Consider the following 17946-nt stretch of genomic DNA (forward strand, 5'->3'; position numbering starts at 1 on the left):
TGAAAAAGATGCCTTGCAGTTTTAACATAGAGATGCTGCTGGCCATATACAATTGCTGTGACTATATCCAGCTGAACAAATGGGGCTACCACATCAGTTTCAGGGAATTGAATGACACTGGATAAAAATATTATTGTATGCATATTGTAAGCATTTATGTAAGGAAAACAGGCCTAGAGAAATGCTCTGTGTATGTGCAGGACAGAAATAAGTGTCTTAATAGGCCTCCAGTATGATCCTATACTTATTTTTAATACATCAGGAATTGATATCAAGCAGTTAAAATATTTTCCTACTGCCTTCTCCTACAGATTCTTAAGGTTTCCCACCGACTTCCTCGTGCACATTCCCAAAGCTTGGGGTCTCTTAGCGGTTTTATGTTTCGGAGTACCCATAAGAGCCCTGGATTTCTTGATTTAATTCAGGTTGCTGTTTGGGCTCTGAGGATGCATCTCTTTGAGATGCTAAGGCTGTATTTGTGGTAATAAATTAAATGTGCCCAGAAACATTCCCGGACACAGAGGTCAGCTGGGACAGAATGACCCATGTTCATGAACAAGTTTTCGTAGCATCCCAGCCTGGGTGGCTCTGTGCAGACTGCCTGTTTGGACCAATTTCATAGGATGCTCTGGTTTATGAGTTAGACCTTGGAACTGTTTGGGATTTTGCTGATGCTGTGGGCCAAAAGCATGCTAGGAGATGTTTGTAGCTATTTACTGGACTAGAGAACTGCATTGCACTATCCAAGAATGTTTCTGAATGTAGTTTAAGTTATTAGGATAGATTCAATCTTCTGGTTTCCTGACAGAATTTGAAATGTGTCTGTTTCTTCCAGCCTCCTTTACAGTAGTAAAGTAATTGTATTCCATAATATGGACTGAAGCCATGGCTGTAAAAAAGGCAGTTTGTGGGTCTCCTAGGGTGCATCCTTTTAGGCACTCAGAAGCTGAGCAGTATTGTATTCTGCTCCAGAATCTGGCTCCTCTGATACTAAAAATGGAGAGATATTGATTCTTCTCTTGTCTGGACCTAAAAGGAAAACACATTGAGCTTGCTTTGGATAGCAAAAAGAGGCAAATTATCAATATGAAAACAGTTGTGGGGGCAGTAGGGAGTTTTGAAATTCATGGTGTTGATAGAGTTGAAAATCACAGGGATGCTACTAATAAAGGAAATTCCTGTTACTACCAGTAATGCTGTATGCTGGACTTTGCCCAGTAGCCTGCATCTGATACCTCGGGTGCAGAAATGGCACGCATCCAGGTGAGATTCCATCTCCACGTCAGGTCAAACCTGGACATAATGTTATTCTGTCTGCCCCGTGTCAGCAAGAAATGGAGCTTGAGTAGTCAGCCAAATCTGTAACCTAAATGAGAGGGGAACAGGACTTTGGGATTTACTGCAGAACATATTTGCTCTGATGTAGTTGTGTGATTGTAGAGGCTTCTGATGTCTGTAAGTCTTAGCTGGCAGATGGGGAAAAATGTTAGAGATGAGACATTTAAATCATATAGCAATGGAAAAAAGGATGTGGAACAAATGAAAGAATGGGAAAAATTACATCATGATGGAAAAAGTAGCTACAGAAAAAGCTAGAGAAGTAGCAAACTATTTTGTACTGGAAGGGGAAGTACTGACATAATAAACTGTGGTGGGACAAATCACCATGTGACATCAGGACGAGATTGTTAATTTCCTCCTGGAGGTGACCTCATTGGTGCTGTCCTCAGTTCCATGCAAATGTATGAATCTGAACTGAGGTTTGTGTTGGAAGCAGTGAGTGATAAATTTTAGTGTCTGGGTGGGAGTGAGGTTCTGCTATCACGGGCTTATTTATCTGCCATTTTAGATTGCAGATTCAACTGCCACAAACGCTGTGCACCTAAAGTACCTCGAGACTGTCTTGGAGAGGTGATTTTCAATGGAGGTAAGATGAGAAACATGCTTTCAAATACTGAGAGATCTTTTGAGGCTGAACAAGATGCATTAGTATTTAGTTCCCTCATCTTTGAATATTTGACGTACTTTTATTTATCTTGTCGGTTTTTTCACTGAGGTTAGTGAAAATGAAAAAGATTCACTGTAAAACTTACACTCTGGTGACTTAAATTTTACTTAATCAGTCTTGGCACGTTCACTATGCTTTGCTTGGGATTGCTCAATGGAAATGAAACATCAAGAAGCCACTCAAATGTACAAAATTTGAGGATCTGTTGTGATCAGTCTGCTCATTGTTCACCATAAAATACATACTTTAAAACGTTAATATCTGAAGACACGTACCATTTTTTATGACTTTCTCATATCCATGATTTTTACTGGCCAGAGTTAGCCCAGATGCTTGAGATAAAAGAAAAAGGAGAAAAACCCCAAGCCAAACCAAAAGAAAGAACTCCACTCTAATTTCTGGAAACCTCAATGAAGTTGGACTGCTTTCTGAATAGACCTTACAGAACTGAAAGAGAAGTGTGTGGAACACTTTGTGGAAGAATGTTTAGAGTATTTTTATAAGTTTTAGACCAGTGTTAAGCTGATGAATTTTGGGATAGATGAGCAGATGGGGATTAAAAAATGGTTGAATGGGTGGGCCTAGAGAGTGGTTATCAATGGCAAGTAACTCATGGTGTACCCCAGGGGCCAACAAAGGGTCCAGCCCTGTTGAACATCTTCATTAATGATCTTGATGGGGCAGAGTGTACCCTCAGCAGGTTTGCAGGTGACTGGGAGGACTGGCTGATATGACAGAGGGCTTGTGCTGCTATCCAGACTGGAGAAATGAACTCAGGGCATTGTTGGATCAGGTGACCTTCAAAAATCTCCTCCAATGTCAACCATTCTGTGATTGTGTTGCCTTGATCCTTGTCACACATTGTTTAGTGAAACAAAATTGGTGACATGCAGCAGGTCACATCAAACTGTACAACTTGATTCAGAGGCTTGGGCAACAGCTGTGTATTAGCCAGTGGGTCTGTTGCCATTGCACAATGTATCCCATCCATTCATGCCTGCCTTCTCCAGCTCCCAGGCTCTGTCCTGGATCTTGATGTTGGTGGCTGTGAACAGCAGTGTGCAACATGGTTGCAGCCTGGTTTTACTGCCCTTGTGATGCTAAGGTGCTAAAAGGCCTCATAGTTTGGGAGCTATGGTTTCATATAATTCTTCTGAGGACATAAGGAGCAATTTATTTTTTGTTCTTTCTCTCACTTTTAATTGAGCTCACCCCAGGTAAAAACAAACACACAAACAACCCCCCACAGACCAGCAAACAAAAAACAACCATAAAAAGGCTACAGATTAAGATATTTTTATATCTTAATTCTTAGTTTTCCACAGTGCCAGTTGTACAGTTTTTGAAAACACTAAACTTCTGCCTGCAAAAAATCAGATGTGAATAAGATCTGTTCTGCTTTTCTCCCTTCAATTCCACAGCCCACCTTTTCTTTCTTACTTTCCTTATTATAGACTACAAGAGCAGCAAGAGCAGAGTTGGGTTTCTGTTAATGGAGAATTAAATTTGCACAGGAATAATTCTCTGGGTCATCTCTAGCCATTGAAAGGTTACTTTGTCCTGATGACTCGTGTAAAAAAAATTGCTTAATGAGATTTAGGTTTAGACTTTAAGCTTTTCACTCTGTTTCTTTCAGTGTGGTTTGTGTTTTAGTTGGGTCTCTCTTGCCTTGGCATTTAGCAAAACAAAATTGATAATGTTCATTAGCATACTCTGCATCTTATAGCAAAAATGTGAAGATTTTGTATGTTGTGATTGTACTTTAATGGTTACTTCCGTAAATGTGAACTGAAAAAAAATTGATGGGTTTTGGAAGATTTTATTTTATTTTTTTAAGTTGTGTGTTTGAAATAATGTCTGACTTGTGTTGTTTCCAGAACCTGCTAGTCCAGGCCAGGACTTAGATATGCCAATGGAAGTTGATAGCAGTGAAATGAACAGTGATGGTAGTCGAGTTCTAGATGATGCTGAAGAGCCCTCCCCTCCAGAGGACAAAATCTTTTTTATGGATCCATCTGACCTTGACGCAGACAAAGATGAGGAAGCTGTCAAAACAATCAGGTAAGTTATAAGGTGGATTTCTTTGCTCAGGATATACTTTGCTCAATATTGTGAGCAAAACATTTCCAGTTAGCCCAGTTTTATTGCTGAAAGTGTATTTTCCCTTTGTGTGGGGCTTTTTTTTTTTTTTTTTTTTTTTTTTTTATTTTAGCTTGAAAATACTTTGTAAAGTTCACCTGCCTCAAGAAAATCTGAAACATAGATTAAAGGAATATAGTCTCTTCTAATTGGAAAATGTGTTATGCTATGACTTTTATTGAAGAAATACAACTAGATTATCAAAGCAGGATAAAACTTACAGTTTAACAAGGCTAATGTATGGTTAAGGTCTCTGTGACTTGAGCCTAATTTAGTTACTGTTATATATGTGTGGATTTAAAAGGTATTAGTTGAGATATTTTAATATTGGCATCACAGCCTACATGCATGTTAGGCAATAGTTTGTTTTATTTATCTTGAAAGTGATTTTTCTGAAATCTTTTATCCAGTAACTGTTAACATAGTTCCTTAAATCAAATTTGATCTTTTTATTTTATCTATTATTTTGAGTAGTGTCATCCCAATTTTCTTAGTCATTCTTAATAAGATAAGTGCGGTTGTGTTCAGTCAAGCTAAATGTCACCGTAGCTCAGGGCTTAATAGCAAATTTGTGAGGGAGAGCATATAATGATACCTCCCAACTATCAGTGATTTATAGCTCAAGGATCTCCTGAAAGGGAAGTAACATCCACCTTTAAGTAGGATTTTTCCATTTATTTCTAATTGGATTTGAAGCAATTCAGGTTTTCGGCATGACAGCATCCTGTAGCCAATTCTATGGTGTAACTGCGTGCCATGTTAAAGCATCCTTACGTTTTTGTTTTGAAACTACCTCATGTTGTTGTGTGTTTACAAATGTGTCTGTTAGTGCTGCATGTAGAGCTCTGGTGTTAGGCAGGCACCTCAGTGGTTGGTTTCATCTTCAGTGCTATTAAAACCTGTATGTTTAATTAGTGGCTGTCTCAGAATATTAGAGATTATGAAACCCTTGTCTGAAGGACAGTTAATATACCTGAGCATTGATAGAATTTTCTAGTGCAGTTGTGATTTGAATTAACACACCCCTGTTTGTATTTTCATAACTTTAAAGTTTGCTTTGATAGGGACCTTCACTAACAACAATATTAAGAAGCAGTTTAATCAACTTACAAGAAGAAATGATGGTTATGCTGATGTTAATTATATTTCTATGGTGTCAAATAGCATAAAAGATCAGCAGTCTCAGCAAATTGTTTTGAGAGGGTGATTTCTGTAAGTGTCCTCACTCCAGTGTGTTTCTTCTCTGTTCCTTAGAATAATTTGAGTACTGCAATACTTGCCTTAGGAGAGCTATTAGGAGCTCTGATGCCTTATTAATTTCATCAATCAACTAAATCTGTATGGGAAGAAAAGGTGTCTGTTCCTGAAAATTATGGGCTAAGTGTGTAAAATGGATATAATTGCAGTACTGTTGTATTTTAACTTGTTACAGATTAAACTCTTGTATCTTCTTTTTAGTCCCTCAACAAGCAATAATATTCCTCTCATGCGAGTTGTACAGTCAATCAAACACACAAAGAGGAAGAGCAGTACAATGGTGAAAGAAGGATGGATGGTCCACTATACTAGTAGAGACAACCTGGTCAGTTACTTTAATTTCTTCCTAAATTATTTCTCTAAAATAGTGTATTTTATTTCTGATTTACAGTACCATTTGAAAGAACTTAGCTGTGATGTCCATTATAAAGAAATCTGGTTCAAGGGAGAAACTCTATTTTATTCAAAATACTTCATGTGGTGATTGAATAGTACTTTTCCTGCTCCCCTTTAAGAAGGAAAAGCATCTCTACATTGTCTCAAATGAATTGCATGTGTAGTATTTCAGCTTTCTTGAGAAGGTAACTTGTAATAATTCGCTTGTGTCTTCTTTCTCTTGAGTAGTTGAACTAAATGCTTGTGTCTCTTTTTCTATTCTACTACATGAAAAGGTGGAAATCTTAAAATTATGGGTAACAACAACATGGTTGACAGTATTATTCTAATGATCTAGATGTTTGTAAATAGTTAGGTGTAGATATGGGTAGCCAGTGCTACCAATAATGAGCTCTTAATTGAGTAGGCAAGCTACTTGATTTTGTGTATTGAGGAGGAAGACAGGGAAAAATAACAGGGTTCCTTAGTATTGTCTGATGGGAGGAAGTGAATCCTCTTGGTTTTTGGTAGATGAATGAAAAGGATGAAGTTATGAAGTTCCCAGATTTCATGGAGAACATTATGGCACATTGAGACTGTCCATGAAAGGCAGCAGAAATACTTTTGCATTCTTTGTCTCTGTGGCATCTGATTGAAGGAGACAGAGATTTAGAGAAGCAAAGTTATTCAAGTTCTGCTGAAATCAAGTTAAGGGGTGGTAATAGTCAGCTCAGGTTACTGTAATATTTCACTTTTTGTGATTGGCAGCTAAACTGACTGCTGTAAATGGTCTTTCTGAAACTGTCTTAAAAACCACTTCTTTAAGGTTCAGTTTTCTAATACCTGGATGTATTTATCACAATCCAAAATAAGTATCTGGCATATTTTAGATGTGGTTATAGCCAAGACTATGTAAAAGTTACGACTATCATCAGCTGGCTCTGGAAAAACTAAGGCCAGGTAGCAGAAAAATGTGAATAGTTCTAGCAGAACTGTTCAGGGCAGGCCTGGTATTCAGCTCTGACTTAAACTTTCAGTACAACCAGTATGTTTTTCCATGGACTTTTTTTTTGAACTTCCCCTTAGAACAGTGATCTGATGGAACACCTTTGCTTAGTTTGATTTTCTTCATCTGTCAGTATGGCTGCTACCTTGATGACATCAACTGAAAAAGGCCAGTCATCTGACCCAAAGCAAGGTACCTCCAGCCAAACAAGATCTCACAGGGCTTCCTAATGGGAGGAGACTTCCGTATTGGGCATTACAACATCAGCAATTTCCCTTGACCCTTCCGTTCTCAGCAGTGTCAGGCTGTTTCCTATTCCTGAAACAACTGGGCTTCCTATCAGTTCCAGACAGGTTCATTTTAACAGCAGGATCTGTATGCTTCTTGTGCTCCCTGGATAACAAGATATTTCACCCTTTATAATGAGAAGTTTCTGTGTCATCATCTCTACTCTTTTTCTGACCGTGGTCCCATCCTTTCTCAGAGTAGGGTATGGGGCAGATTTTGAATCCCTGAGTAAGTTACCAGCCTGTTCCTTAATTCCTCTCCTCCAAAGTCTTTCCTGATTCATGATTTAATAAAGAGCATATATATGTCCGAAGGACGGGTTTACCCTTTTGGTTTCACCCATTGTCCCAGTGCTGTCTGGTAATTCTTTTTAGTTAAATCCATTCATGAGCCAGCTTTGTCTAACTCCTATAGGTAGTCTTAGCTTCCTCCTGAGTGAACTGATTTAAGCTCTGCCTAAATATGAAAAAAACCACAACCTTTGCTTTTAATATGACAAAGTTTATAAAACATAAATGTAATAGAATAATATTTCAAACTTTTTCATCCTAACTTAGAGTCAAGGGTCTTGGATTTTTGTCCCAGAAGAATGGAAGTGGTTTTCTAACTATATGAGCATGGTGCAAGCAAAGTATCTTAGATTCACAGAGCCGTATTAACTTTCTAAAAGCGTCTTAGTTTTGAGGAATATTCTTCTGCTTAAATTACAAGCCAGTTATATGCAACAGTTAATCCATGTTACTTTTTGTTGGGGAAGATTTCTTGTTGGTGGATACTTCCAGCAAATGGCTATTGAGTCTGTCTTGGGTTTTTTTTCCCCCCACAAGGTACTTTTTCCATTTGAATCTTATAATGTGTTTGTGTTGCCACTGTGTGCTTTTGACCACCTAGGTTCTGTATTGACAAAAGAATTAAGGACTTGTTAGGCTTGCTCAGTGCTTGAACCTGTGCAGTGTTGGTATGAGGGCACAGAGGGAGAAAGCATGACTCCCACAGTTGTTACTGAATTTAAATAACTCAGATTTTGTGAGAATATGCACCTGCAGTAAAACATGTCTAGTAACTGTTTTTTCCTGTATGAGGTAACTCCCGTTGTCACTGCTTTTACTGCAAGGTAAGTGATATTTTTGCTAGCTTGTGGAAGTAATTTTTGAGCTTCTTCTTTAACAAAGTCTTTATTCCCAAAGTTTATTTTTTCATTTCTGTAGTCTAAGATGCAACTGTAGATTAATTGAATGATTATCATAGTAATTTAAAGCATTTCTTATTTAAATAATGAGATAGCAGAAAACATGAGAGGTTTATTCCTTATGTAATTGTACTATGCATTTTTTAGAGAAAAAGACATTACTGGAGACTGGACAGCAAATGCCTCACACTATTTCAAAATGAATCTGGAACAAAGTATTACAAGGTAATTAATGATGAATAATAATTATGTTGATTTATTCAGTGCTTTATAGATATGAAATCTACTTGTGAGCTGTTTATGTATTATCTCCATTTTCCCATCTCTTTTTGAATCAAAACTGTGACCAGGTTAATTGTTGCCCAAAGCCTGTAAGTGAGAAGGACCAAGACTAACTCTGAGAAGTTGCTTGCAGCTCCTGCTCTAGCTTGCAGCTCCTGCTCTAATTCCCTTGAGTATGTCTCTCCTTACATTTTGCATGTACTGTTCTCCAGAATTATTTGGCATATTAAGCTTTCCTCAAAATTACCAGAGAATTTCTTTGGCCACCAGTTGAATGAAGGCTTGGATTTTTGTGTTCTCTGAGTAGTGACTGAAAGTTTGCATGCTTATGTGTTTTATTTCAAGGTTCCTCAAATCAAATTATTCCCTACTGTGCAATTGAAAGTTTCAAGCAAGATTTACAGGAAAATTTACCGTGTAGCCTGATGTTTATATAAATGAAGCTTAGTGTATTGTTCATGTAGTATTGTGTTCAGTGGTGGAATATTCAGAAAATGCAGAATATTCAGAATTTGTAAACAGGACTTTTCCCTTTCTTGTCTTATACCTTTAGGTGGGGGTCCAAATCTTGCAGCTTCTTCCTTTATAACATCTCTAAGATCAAGCCTTTTCTCTGTACACCCAGCTAAACTTGCCCAGATCCTTTTCATCCCTATCTTGACCAATGCAGTCTCTTCTCAGACCTCTCTGATACTTGTATTGCCCTGTGCATTCAAAACACAGCTGGTAAAATATGTTCCTTGCTTGTTGCTCTGTTACGTCAGTGCTTTTAGTCCTTTGACTTGCCCCTTCGCATCCGTTGTTTTAACTGCTTAGATCTGATTGTTTGTCTTTGCTGTTGGAGTAATTCACAGTTTTTGCCTTTACATTTATTTACTCTTCATCTCAATCAGCTGCTGTCTCTTGTCCCTCTAATGCCAGCCTGGTGTTCACCTGCTTGTTCACTGCTCTTGCAAGTGACATGCACCTGCATGCCTTCCCATGGATGTGAAATGTCCTCCAGCTAGCATGAACTTGAAACCATTTCTTCCTTCAGATCTGTTCTGTAATACTCTTGTACCATGGTCTTAAACTGACCAGGTAGAGGATAATATCTGTATGCAGATAATATCAGATAATATCTGTATGAAAGAGGATCTTTACCCAGAACTATTCCGATGCACAAAGCAGTGCTTATTGACTAGCTTGTATAACTGCATCCTCTCCTTAATGTTACTGTCTCACTTTTTCCCCCTCATGCTCTTCTCTGCCTAAGCTGTATAAACTGCAAGGGGAAGATGGTCATTCTGTTGTGCATTGTTTACACATGCAATGGGCGTGTGTCTCATGATGAATATAAATGTAGTGTGAGGAGAAAATGTAGTTGTATGGAGACAGCTGTGGTGGGCCTGAAAGTCTGTCTAGGCTTGTATATAGAAATTCAGAAAACTGGGTGGGCAGTGATCATGCACAGTTTAAATTTATTTATGAAGCTTGGTGTCTTGGTTTTGTTTTTTTTGATTGATTTGATTTGGTTTCTTTGCAACGCTTGAAGTTATGAGTGTTAGTTTTTAAAAATACTATGTGCATTTTCATTTTTTAATCTTTAATATCTTTCTTCAGGAGATTCCACTTTCAGAAATTCTCCAGGTGACTCAGCCTCGAGATTTTTCAAACGTGGTGCAGGGCAGCAACCCCTACTGTTTTGAGATCATCACTGACACGATGGTGTACTTTGTTGGCGAGAACAATGGCAGCACTCATCACAGTCCAGTTCTTGCTGCCTCCGGAGTTGGACTTGACGTAGCTCAGGGCTGGGAGAAAGCCATTCGCCAGGCCTTGATGCCAGTCACTCCTCAAGCTAGCGTTTGCACTGCTGCAGGACAAGGAAAAGATCACAGTAAGCAGGCAGACAAGGCACTATTCATATGCTGAAGCTGCTGATGGTAGTGATTCCTTTTGGAAAAGTGCTTATTTAGAGTGAAGTATTGTCTGTTGATTATCTGCTGAATTGGGTCCATAATTTTCCATGAGTCTCTAAAAAGTGACCCTCAGGTTTGTGGAGGGTAGGCAAATCCTTTAATCTGTTGTAGCAAAAAGTAGTAAAAAACCGGATTTACAATATGAATGCAGAAGGCAGAGTTTTATTGTAGGAGCACTAAGAGCACACACATGGATGTAAAAAGGGAGCATAGATTAGATATTTCTAATATACATAACTAATTAAATATATTCAGATTGTTTACATACACTTGGAAGGAACTGAATTTGGATGCCTTTTGATGTTAGCATCTATATATATATGTATATTGTAAAAATTCTGTGAGATGTCAGTGGCTAAGGAGAAGAAAAGGAGTTAGTGTTGCAATGTAAATACCATCAGTGATGGAAGAAACTTTTCTGAGCTGTGCATAGTTATAAGAAGTACCCTAGTCTTCGTTTTATGCACCTGCCCTCCCTTTTTTCCTCTGGCATAGGATCACACTCATTATCAAGGCTCCACTAAACTTACATATTGTGTTCTTTCTTTTCAGACATCTCCTTGTTCCTTGCAACAACATTCATTCTCATTCTGTACTGAGATTTATGCTTTCACTCTTTAGTTTCCTTTCGAATTCCTACTCTTTAATCTCCTTGTAGTAAAATTTTCTTTTGCAGGAGATTCTGAGATCAGTTTCTCTGTCTCTGATATCTGGCTACTCTGTACCAGCAGCAGTTAAGAACATGTAGGAGCTAGTCTGAGGTAAAGGCACTTTCTGGAAATGCAGCAATGGTCTAAAATAGTAAATTATGAAATGCCAGTACTGGTACTGGTATTCAATTACAGTGAAGAAACATATCTGTAGGATGGTGCCGCATACCTGGCTTTATACATACATAAAATGCCACTTTTGAAATGGAATTTTTAGTTTCATATATATATATATACATACACACACACGCTTCCTTCATTTTCTAGCTCCTAAGGCTTACTGTTGCTGACAGACTTGCAAAGACAGTTGATTTTTCCAAAACAAGTATTTTTTCAGATATAAAAAATAACATTTCATTGACACTGGTAGGGATTACAACTACAGCAGTAAATGCCGAGGGGAAGTATTTTAGTATGTTTAGGATTGTAGGAGTATAAGAAACTACTGTGAGTCAGGGAGTGGCATTCACATATTTTTAGACAACTCAGGTTGGTTTTAAAACTCTCAGAAGACCAAAAAATGTCTGTTCATCCCTCTTCTTCCTACACTTTGTGAATCATGAAATGTATCTCCAGAGCCTTTAAGGTAATTCGATTTTAGTTAAAAAAAGAAGTCCCCAAAGTCTCAAATACATACTTTTAAATGAAAAGACCAAAAGGAGGAGGGAGACATTGCTAGTGCTTGAAATACTTGCAGCAGCAGGGAATTTGTAGCGTCAGTGTCCACAAGACACTATCTAGTTATTTTATTCCACATTCTTGCCAGAGGTAGTTAGAAATGAGGATGTTCTTCCAGTCTGAGCCATAGCAAAGAATCCTGTGTAACCATGGTAAAATGAGAGAGAAAGTAAGCTGTTTACCTGGTGTAGATTATGTATTGAGTTGTGGCATTACTAATTTCTTAGGAAGTCACTACTTCTTAGAAGTGACTACTTCTCAGCACTTTTGCACATTTCAGACGCTAGAAAAATGGATTTATTTGGAAGGAATAACTCACTCCTTACCTCTCAGTTATTTTGTGTTCTGTAGCCATCTGTGGAGAAGGGTTCAGTGTGTTCTGTAAAACACTTTCAAAAACTGTATCTTCGTTTTCTAGTTACCTTGCTGCAGTTTTTGTTGACGTTAGGGATTTTTTGTCTGACTTCTTTATTGTTTTCTGTTGTTTTCTGTACGGTTACTTCGATACAGACCTGGCTATAGTCAATAATCAGTATGCATAAACATGTTCATATTTCAGATGCAGAATTCAGAGTGTCTTTGAGAATTAGCATCTGTTCCTATCTTGTCTGTAAATTCCGTCTTTGAGATAAAGCACAGGTGGCAAAAATGAAATACAGATGTCTTCTTTTTTATCTAAAATTGTGTTTTTAAAGTGCAAGGCCCTTCTTAGGATGATAAAGGCTCTTTTCAAAGTGCTAGTAAATCTATAATGTCTTTTCTATCTACCTAGTGTATAATTCATTCTTTTTTTCTTTAAGTTATAATAATATCACAGAATTGCTGGGGTTGGAAGGGACCTCTGGAGATCATCCAGTCCAACCCCACTGACAGTTCAGAGTCACACAGAGCAGGTTACACAGGAGCACATCCAGGTGGGCCTAGAATGTCTCCAGAGAGAGAGACCCCAACATCAAGTGATAGGTGTCTGTTAGTCTAAGATGCTTTACTTTGGTCTTGGAATTCAAAGGAGAAGGGTGTTTTCTACCTTCCTTGGTATATCTCTTCTTGCCTATGCATCAGTGTTTTCCTGTAATGAAAAATTCATGTCAATGGCTGCTTCAGACTGAAGAATTCTAATTCTTTATCTGATACTTTTACTTGGAAATTATACTTCCTGAATGTGCCCTTATATTCCAAGGATTGATATGCTTTTGTAGTTTATCCATGAAACAAAGATTTTTTTAATATTATGGGCTTTATTGTTTTTTTATTTATCAGTTCTTCTGTTACTTGCTTTCTTTGATATGTTTCCTTTTCTTATGCATTAATTCTGTATATCTTAGTGCCACGGAAGATAAGAAGCCACATTCATTTGGCTATGAGGGATCTACCCGCTCCTCTTGCCTGTATTTTTCTTTATTGCTACCAGAAATCATTATTCTTTAATGAACTATGATACAATTGCTATTGCTTTTGGTTTTCCAGCTGTCTATTGTATACACACTTGTATTGTTCTACTATTTTTGTTATCAGGGATAGGAGAAAAAAAGACAAGCAATCCCAGCAAAACTCCCAGAGTTATTTATCTAATCAATCTGTAAAATGAGTTTCAGGTTACCAAGGTTCTGCAGAACAACAGTAAAAATCATTTCACCAATACTGGGTTAGAAGTCAGTAAGGGGTTTTTGTTGATTTGCATTTTTTCTCATCTTTTTACTAGAAAAAGCCTGCCCTTTCTATTTACTTACTTGGCTTTATCTTCTTTATTGCAGAAGAGTTGTCTCTAAGCATCTCTGTTTCAAATTGCCAGGTCCAGGAGAATGTGGTGAGTCATGTGCATTGTATTATAGTGATATTTATTTATCTGAGTATTATAAAGTAGTTGATAGTAACAGTGTCTGGATGAGAAAGCAACACCAGAGCACTGTAGGTAAAGAAGTCCATGTTATAAGCAGGAAGTAACTTACTTACCTACCATGGCTGTTAGTTTTTATGAATGTATGTCCCTGCTTACGGTGCAGCTCATTGGATCCTCTTCAGAAAAAGCTTGTTGTGTTTTCCCACTCCATTCAGTGTAATGATGGTACCTTTTACAGAGTTTGATTAATGCCAAATATAATTACAGCCTAGCCAGTAATAACTAATTCCATCCTGAACATTTTAACGACTCCTGATATTTGTGATTTCTTTTTCTCATGCATTAGGATATCAGCTCTGTGTACCAAATATTTGCTGATGAGGTGCTGGGTTCTGGTCAGTTTGGAATTGTATATGGAGGTAAATTGCATTGTGTTCCATTATGCATTTATTAAGGTAGAATGTCTCCTTGATAAAATTACCCTTTTCATGTTTACTTAGCTGCATCTAGAATGTCTAGGTGAAGTTCATCTTGTTAAAAGTTTTATTTTGCTGCACGTCTCTGCAGTTTTACATACAGTATTTCTTAAAATTCTTGCATTTACAGTTTTGCATTGGCATCATAATCATTTTAGACTATGCATTGTATTTTGACCACTGTTAAATACAAAGCAATCCAATTTGGCCATGTTTAATGATTTTTTTTATATTGCAAATTCTAACACTGTTGTTTGTGTTACACAGTATTAGAAGTCATATATTTGCTGTCAGTTATACTTGTTTTGAATGACACCTGAGAGATGTGGCCAAAAACAATTAGAAAAACATATAGTTTATGGTTTGACAGTATGGATGCAAACATAGTATTGATGTATTTTATGCAAACAAATTTCTGTCAGCAGGGTAAAGTAGAAAGAGGTATTCTTTGTCAAGAGTCTTAGTCCTAGGTTTCAAGTCTAGTATTTTAAAACCTTCTGTTACAGCATATAACTTGTTTTTAGTATGTAATCACAAAAAAAGAAGAAATACTAGAAATGCATATGAACTCTGTTTCTATCTCTCTCTTTTTTGTTTTTAATTTTGTTTATTTCTCAAGTGTTGAGAAAGCCACAGACCATAAATCTGGAAAGAAAGAAAAAGTCATAAGTAATGATTTACAAGTGGTAATCTTTCTGTTTCTGTCATGTTTTCTTTCTAATCAGGAAGTATTGTAGCTATGATTTTTCTGTGTGTCAATTGTGTAGTAAGATACTTTATTACTTCTAAACTGCTTGGTGGAAATACAGTTTGGTCTGGTTTTACATCACTCTTGAAAGAGGTCAGGTTTTTTGCTCCTCTGTATTTCTTAAAGCAGAGTGCGAATCAAAGTGTGCTCCCTCTCTTATGAATAGAAATGAACAAATGCAGACACTTATTTTAATGGTTGGCTTTTATTTTTCCTAAATTGCCTTGTAAATAAATCTCAGCTTGGTATTTTGCATGATTCAGTGCTTACAAGTGCTTGTAAGCATAATAAAAAATTATAAAAAACTTTTATAATTTTTTTTTTTTACTGAATGAGGGCTTAAAATATATAGGATATGCATACTTCTTAAGATAAAATCACAAGCTGAAAGAGTATGAAAAGACAATGTAAAAGACTGTGGTTTTGCTGCCTCTGCACACTGCTTAATTTTTGCTAGTATTTGGGGAGATTAGCTCTGGTAACTTCTGATACTGGCTTATCCCCACCTGTGTAGTCTTACTGAAATAATGGTGACAGTTAACGGTAGAATTAAGTTGCTTTCATTGTTGTGGGGTTTGGATTGGGTTTTTCTTTTATGTTGTATTTTTTGTGTCCCCTATTCTTGAGAAACATTTCCAAATTGTAAATCAAAAGTTATAAGATATAGATATCCCACTCCTGCATCAGTGAGAACAGTTTCCCTCTGCTTTTCCTGTTTTGATTAGTTTGAAAGATCTGAAAAAGGGAGACAGAAAAAGCTATTTTTGACATTTTCTTACTGATGTAAAACTTGCACTAAAAACTGGCTGGTTGTGTTTTGTTTAATAAAAGGAATTTTCAAGCTGCTTTTCTGTTACTCTTCATGGACAATTTTTAGCTGTAGTCTAGCTTCCGTAGTTAGGTGTTTTGTTAGATGAGTTGGTTTACTTATCATTCCTTAGCAGTCTAGTAGCATTTGCATAGTGTTTTGCATCTAGTTTGTAATTGATTGTATTTCTGCTACATTTCAGTATAATTTCCTTCATCTGGTGGAGATAAGCCCTTTAGTCATGATGGTGTCAAAGGCAGGTGCAGTAGTTGCTTGGCAGAGCAGCCTGTGGAGCAGTTCCTGTGCCCTGCCTAAGCCCTGGCCACCAGTGCTGACCACAGAGCAGCAGGGGAGGCTGGCTGGTGGCTACTGAGGTGTACCTGGGCTCCCCACAGCAGTGCTGGTAGACCCTTCTGTGCCACTTGCACTGTAGCTGTGTGTGTTGTCCCTTTTCCTCAAATGGCATCCAAACCCTTCGCTGAGCAGATAATGACACTTTTCTTTGGTGTAGACTTACTGTTCTGTAGTACTTCAGTATTAAATGTCTTAGGTTTCCAAGGTCTTGCAGTGTGTGTGTGTGATCCTATTAACCTCTCTGATGTGACTGAAAGAAACCAGTTCAGCAGCTGTGAAGAAGCTGGGGAAGCATTAACAGCTCCTCACCTAGCCCTTGATACAGCCTCCCTGCATATTGCAAAATGCTTCTCATGCAGCTGATGCAGGTTGCAGCAAGAAATAATATGTGGTGTTGTCAGCATGGTGTTTTTCTTACCACCATCTTTTAGAGCTTTTTCATCACAGCAAACTGCCCAGGGTGTGAAATGTGTTGCTGTTCTTTGGGGCACCTAATTACTCTCATGTTCCCGTAGAGTATTAGGTGTGTAATTTCCTGTGCATGTAGAGCCCGTGAAACCACTGGAGTGGGTTTTTAGATCTGTCTTCACTTTGGCCTTGAATTGTTGTTTTTACAGGAGAAGCAATATGCTATGGAGTAGTTATTACTTGCTCATGTGCAAATCCCTTGCATGAGCAAAACCTTCACCCAATACATCTAATGTCTGTGTGTGTACCTGACAGCAGAGTGGTAACTGGTTTAAATTTAAACTACAGAATTCCTGTGGAGGCTGATCACTTCTTTTACTCCTATACTATTTGCAATTCTAGATATAAATATGGTAATATTGTACACTTGACAGAATATACTTGTTTCCCCAAAAATGAATTTCTGCTGTAATATTTTATAGCTATGAATTGCTTCTACCTCTTGATGGCTCACACTGACTTTCTGTTTAGGAAAACACAGGAAGACTGGAAGAGATGTGGCTATCAAAGTCATTGACAAGATGAGGTTTCCAACTAAACAGGAAAGTCAGCTTCGTAATGAAGTAGCCATTCTCCAGGTATGAAAGCGTTTTTGGATCATGCTGGAGTTTTGTCTTAAATAAACCATTAAGGAGTTTTTGTATTGTGTGTAAGTGCTCTGAATTGATTTTTAAATTTACGTCTGTGATTTCTGAGTACTGTTGTAAGAGGGAATCTTAGAAGAGCAGGAATTCCTGACTACTTGATAGAGTTGATAACTTGGGGTGATACCTACCCCCCCTGTAGGGGATACACCAAACGTAGGTACTTTGGCTCCATGTTGTCTCCCTCAGTATTATTTTCTGCTGTTTTCCACTACTGGCTCCTCAGTCTTTGAGTATTATTCTTATACTTGGTAGCTTGAGTACAGAACATGCATCAGCTGTGAAATTAATCATTATAGCTAATTTGTATCAAACCAATTATCCTTAGTAGTTGGCATATTTCATGGTTTGACATTTATTTCAAGCTTGTTTCTTCCCACAGATTTTTTTTTTCACCTCTAACTCTCCACCTAACTGTGCTTTGATTTGTGGGCAACGTTTCTGTGAAATTCAAGATGTACCTATGCTACTTTATTTTAGAATTTGCATCATCCTGGGATCGTGAACCTGGAATGTATGTTTGAAACCCCAGAACGGGTCTTTGTTGTGATGGAAAAGCTGCATGGAGATATGCTAGAGATGATTCTTTCCAGTGAGAAAAGTCGACTTCCAGAACGAATAACTAAGTTCATGGTAACTCAGGTGGGCATTCAGTTCCTCTGCTTTTAGAGGAAAGGCTAGATATGGGTTTTGTAATTAGGAGAATTTGGAGAAG

General features: G+C 37.6%; 1 protein-coding gene across 4 annotated transcripts in view; it reads left to right on the forward strand.

Moving 5' to 3' along the window:
- PRKD3 (protein kinase D3) overlaps window positions 1-17946 on the forward strand; it is a 43751-nt gene that overhangs the window by 19685 nt on the left and 6120 nt on the right. For all 4 annotated transcript variants that reach the window (XM_039570099.1, XM_039570097.1, XM_039570098.1 and 1 more), the window contains exons 7-15: window positions 1850-1927; window positions 3886-4069; window positions 5606-5729; window positions 8410-8487; window positions 10147-10423; window positions 13648-13700; window positions 14080-14152; window positions 17059-17165; window positions 17712-17873. In XM_039570099.1, coding sequence (XP_039426033.1) covers window positions 1850-1927; window positions 3886-4069; window positions 5606-5729; window positions 8410-8487; window positions 10147-10423; window positions 13648-13700; window positions 14080-14152; window positions 17059-17165; window positions 17712-17873 — 1136 coding nt within the window. The remainder of the gene's footprint in view (window positions 1-1849; window positions 1928-3885; window positions 4070-5605; window positions 5730-8409; window positions 8488-10146; window positions 10424-13647; window positions 13701-14079; window positions 14153-17058; window positions 17166-17711; window positions 17874-17946) is intronic.

This window comes from Corvus cornix, chromosome 3 (assembly GCF_000738735.6).
Source record: "Corvus cornix cornix isolate S_Up_H32 chromosome 3, ASM73873v5, whole genome shotgun sequence".
Taxonomy (NCBI): domain Eukaryota; kingdom Metazoa; phylum Chordata; class Aves; order Passeriformes; family Corvidae; genus Corvus; species Corvus cornix.